This window comes from Pinus tabuliformis, chromosome Q (assembly GCF_031772625.1).
Source record: "Pinus tabuliformis cultivar Carrire ecotype Pingquan chromosome Q, CPIR1, whole genome shotgun sequence".
NCBI classification, from domain to species: domain Eukaryota; kingdom Viridiplantae; phylum Streptophyta; class Pinopsida; order Pinales; family Pinaceae; genus Pinus; species Pinus tabuliformis.
In genome coordinates this window covers 159,461,328-159,465,458 of record NC_142296.1, presented here as the reverse complement: position 1 = coordinate 159,465,458, position 4,131 = coordinate 159,461,328, and the positions used below count along the sequence as shown (strand labels likewise).

The window sequence follows — 4,131 nt, the reverse complement described above, 5'->3', positions numbered from 1 at the left end:
GGTATGCAAACTCAGCGAATGTGCATTGAGATTAAAGCGTCAAGAATTTCCATCAAGCCCCACTTATTGCTATAGAAGGATTAAACATTTGGATGCAATGTGCATTGGATTCTTCCATGCAGGGACAGATACATGAATTTGAACTAAATGGAATATGCAAAAGCTTTGACAGAAAACATGCCTAAAAGAGCAATATTTTCACAGGCAGCTCCCACAAATTCTGGAGATGCTAAAGAACAACCAAATGAATTTTCATGAAATAAATCCATACAACGTTTACATGAACTCCTTCACTAATGGATGAACTGGTTAAACACGATTAAGACATATTTAATTCTACATTCTCATTAAAATCTGGAGTTACAAAAGCAAACTATTGCTAAATTATTATATTGACATCAAATTGCCTGAAGTGTTAAAATAATATAGGTACTTGCGGTTGGAAGAATATAAATATTTTACAATTGAAATCTTTGAAACTAAAATGTAGAACTTTCATCATTTAATGCCATTTCACTATTCCTTGTTGCAGTGTGTTTAATATTGGCGAGCATAGCAGATATGCTTTCTTTTGATCTCTTCGAAGCAACATTCTTTTCCACCAAATCGTTTTTAAAACTCTCCAACAGAGTTGACACATCTCTCATAGTTGGGCGTTCTTTGGGTGAATCTTTTGAGCATAACAAACCAACATGTAAGAGAGAAAGTAGGCATTTATATGCATCATTTTCTCCAATTTCAGCATCATCCATCTCCCTCAAGATATGAGGGTCAATTACCTCCTCCACTCTATTTGGAAATGCTAAGTTCACCCACTTATGCAAGTTCAAATCTCTTGCAAACATGTCACTAGTTGGTTTTTTTCTGGTAAGTATTTCCAATAACAGAATGCCATAGCTATAAACATCCCCTTGCATAGAAACTCTCTCACCTATTCCATACTCTGCATTCAAGGAAACATTGATCAAGATTTACTCAACAAATCCATATCAAATTGTTGTGAAGACAATTCAATTAAAAATAATATTCTAAAATATCCATACCTGGGGCAATGTAGCCCATGGATCCTTTTAGAGCAAGTGTTGAAGAAAGTGAATCATGGGAGGTTGCACCAATTAATTTTGCAATCCCAAAATCTGTTACAACACCATGCATGTTTGCATCTAACAGTTGAGATTTTCTGTTTTAGTCAAATAGGCAAAAATCTCTGAAGGATGACAACAATAGGGATTCAGTTCCTAGATTAGCTCCAGGTTGTTGGGAGGGAGTTAATGCCTCCTATATTTGATGTGAGGGAGTTATGAGGCTGTTAGATTCTCTATGCTATTTAACAGGCAGTCATTCGGATGATTTGCTAAGAGTGTGTGAGGATTTCATCATGTAATCTCCTAATTTGAATAATATATTTCTTATGCCTATGTTTGGTGGACGTAGCCCAGATTGGTTGGGTGAACCACGTTAAAAGCTGTGTCTTATGTGCTTGTTGATTTATTCTGCTATTGTGTTTAACTAATTTTGCTGTGCACCTGATCCAACAATTGGTATCAGAGCAAAGTTGGAGGTGCTGAGACTGATTGCTGTCTGTAATCGATTGCTGGAGCACTGCGCGCTGAGCATGGATACATGTCAAACCAGCGTGGATCTGGTACTGCGTGGCGTGGAATGAATATACTGCTGCGTGGATTTGAAGCCGACCTGCGTGCTGGACTTGAGCGCATGTTTGAGCGCTGTGCGTGGTGAGGAGCAGCCGCTGTGTATCCGTGTGAATGATGCGTGGATTGCTTTGCGCATGGAGGTATGATGACTGTTTTGCGTTTGTTACAAACTATTCACACGTTAATTTTTCCTGTATGCCCGTGTCCAGTCTCTGCTATAAAAACGCAGTGTGATGTTATCAAACCCGCAGTCTCTGCTATAAAACGCAGAGTGATGTTATAAAACCCGCAGTCTCTGCTATCAAAAACGCAGTGTGATTTGATAAAAACGGATTTGAATTTGTGTGGTGCGTATTTGAATTTTTTTTTTGACTGGTGCTGGAGCGTTGGAAAAGGTCGAATCTTTTTTGAATGTGTGGTTGTTTTTTGACTGGTGCGGGAGCAACCATGGAAAAACCGTCAATTCAGTAAAACCAAACAGCGTGGGTATTGTTTTTTAAAACCAGCATGAATATATAACATAATGCGTTGTGTTTAAAAAGGAAAAAGGTTGAAACGCATGTGTAAATGGTGGATGTGTTTTATACAAAACCATGGTGGATAAATTAAAACCCAAACCATTGCGTGGGTGTGTTTTTCAAACAAGACTGCGCATGTTGTTTTTTAAAAAGGCCAACGGTTTTTGATATATTGGTTATGCGCGTGTTTTTTAAAAAGGGCCCGAATGTCATAGCCCCTGCGCGTGTTGTGTTTTTTAAAATGACCGAATGCCATTTATATAAATTGTCTCTGCGCGGTGTTTTAATTGCCAGAATGCCATGAAATCGTTTCAGTCAATGATTTGCTTGGTGAGACAGTCGGATTCAGGTTAATATCAGGTAGTCCAGATCTGTCAAGAGAGGTTAGCAGTTTTGTTTTAAAGGCATAGGCAATTTTGTTTTTTAAATTGCTGGTATTTCAAATTGAAATTGGAGATTATTGTGTTTTTTGATACAAAATGGCGAAAACTCAAAGTGCCCGGTTTGAAATTGAGAAATTTAATGGCAAGAATAATTTTGAGATCTGGAAGGTGAAGATGCACGATCTGCTGGTTCAACAAAGTGTGGCGAAAACACTGTTGGGGAAAAACAAAAGGCCTCCTTCCATGACGGAGGATGAATGGGATGAGATGGATGATAGAGCTCTGAGCGCAATTTGGTTATGTCTGGCGGACGATGTTCTGTTCAACATTGTGTCAGAGAAAACTGCCGCAGGCTTGTGGTCGAAGCTTGAGAAGCTCTATATGACGAAATCTTTGACAAATCGAATTCTCCTGAAACGACAGCTTTATAGTTTGCGGATGAAAGAAGGTACCTCAATTGCTGATCACCTGAATGTTTTTAATACCTTGTTGGTGCAATTAAACAGTCTAGATGTGAAATTTGATTCAGAGGATAAGGCGATAACTTTATTATGTTCTTTGCCTGAATCCTGGGATCACTTTGTTACTTCCATAAGTTTTAGTACATCAGAAATTCTTGAGTTTGACGATGTTGTTGGAGCCTTGTTGGCTGAGGAGACGAGGAAGAGGTCGAATGCAGACACCTCTACATCAGAGGTAATGATGGCCAGAGGTCGCTCACGAGAGAGACACTCCGGGGGAAAGCATAGCGACTCTCGTTCAAAATCCAAAGGAAAGAAGCCCAAGGTGAAGTGCTGGCATTGTGGCAAGGCTGGACATCTGAAAAAGGATTGCTGGAAGCGAAAGCAGGCTGCTAAAGAAGGCTCTTCGACAGAAAAGAAGGAAGCCAACACCACAGATACAGGTTCAGTATCTGGTTCAGGTATGAGTGATGAAGTATTGTCAGTTAATGTTTCAAAACATGATCAACATTGGTTGTTAGATTCCGGGGCATCTAACCACATGTGTATACATAGATATTGGTTTAAAACATATAAATCAATTGATGATGGTGTTGTGTACATGGGTAATGATGTAACATGTAATATTGTTGGGATTGGAAGCATACAACTACAAATGTTTGATGGCACAACCAAAATATTAACTGATGTGAGGCATGTACCAGATTTAAGGAAAAATTTGATTTCATTAGGAGCACTTGATTCAAATGGATATAAAACTGTAATTCAAGGTGGAGTTATGAAAATCTATAAAGGTATCTTACTAGTGATGAAAGCTAAGAAAGTAGGAAATCTATTTCAGTTAGAAGGTAGAACTGGGTCAGATCATGTGTCTGTGTCTGAACATGACGGTAGTTCCATTCACTTATGGCATCAAAGATTGGGGCATATGAGTGAAAGAGGATTGAAAATCTTGGCTGACCGAAAGTTACTTCCTAATCTAAGATCTGGAAAATTGGATTTCTGTAAACATTGTCTGTTTGGTAAACAAAGTAAACAAAAGTTTAAAACAGGCAAACATACTAGTAAAGGCATACTTGATTATATCCATTCAGATGTTTGGGGTCCAGCCCCT

At 38.6% G+C, this 4,131-nt stretch overlaps 1 protein-coding gene across 1 annotated transcript; it reads right to left on the bottom strand.

Annotated features, from left to right (window-relative positions):
• Window positions 1–309: 309 nt before the first annotated feature.
• LOC149218750 (receptor kinase-like protein Xa21) lies at window positions 310–1,163 on the bottom strand. The gene is made up of 2 exons (XM_089382457.1): window positions 1,044–1,163; window positions 310–943 (listed from the first exon to the last, which is right to left on the bottom strand). The coding sequence occupies exons 1-2, from the start codon at window positions 1,153–1,155 to the stop codon at window positions 480–482; spliced, it is 576 nt and encodes a 191-aa protein (XP_089238583.1). The 5' UTR covers window positions 1,156–1,163; the 3' UTR covers window positions 310–479.
• Window positions 1,164–4,131: the final 2,968 nt, after the last annotated feature.

Bases quoted from the DNA above. Each gene is read 5' to 3' on its own strand.
- LOC149218750 (XM_089382457.1), bottom strand. From the start codon at position 1,155: ATGCATGGTGTTGTAACAGATTTTGGGATTGCAAAATTAATTGGTGCA. The intron at 944-1,043 runs GTATGGATATTT...CCTTGAATGCAG, and splicing joins CATGGGCTACATTGCCCCAG to AGTATGGAATAGGTGAGAGA.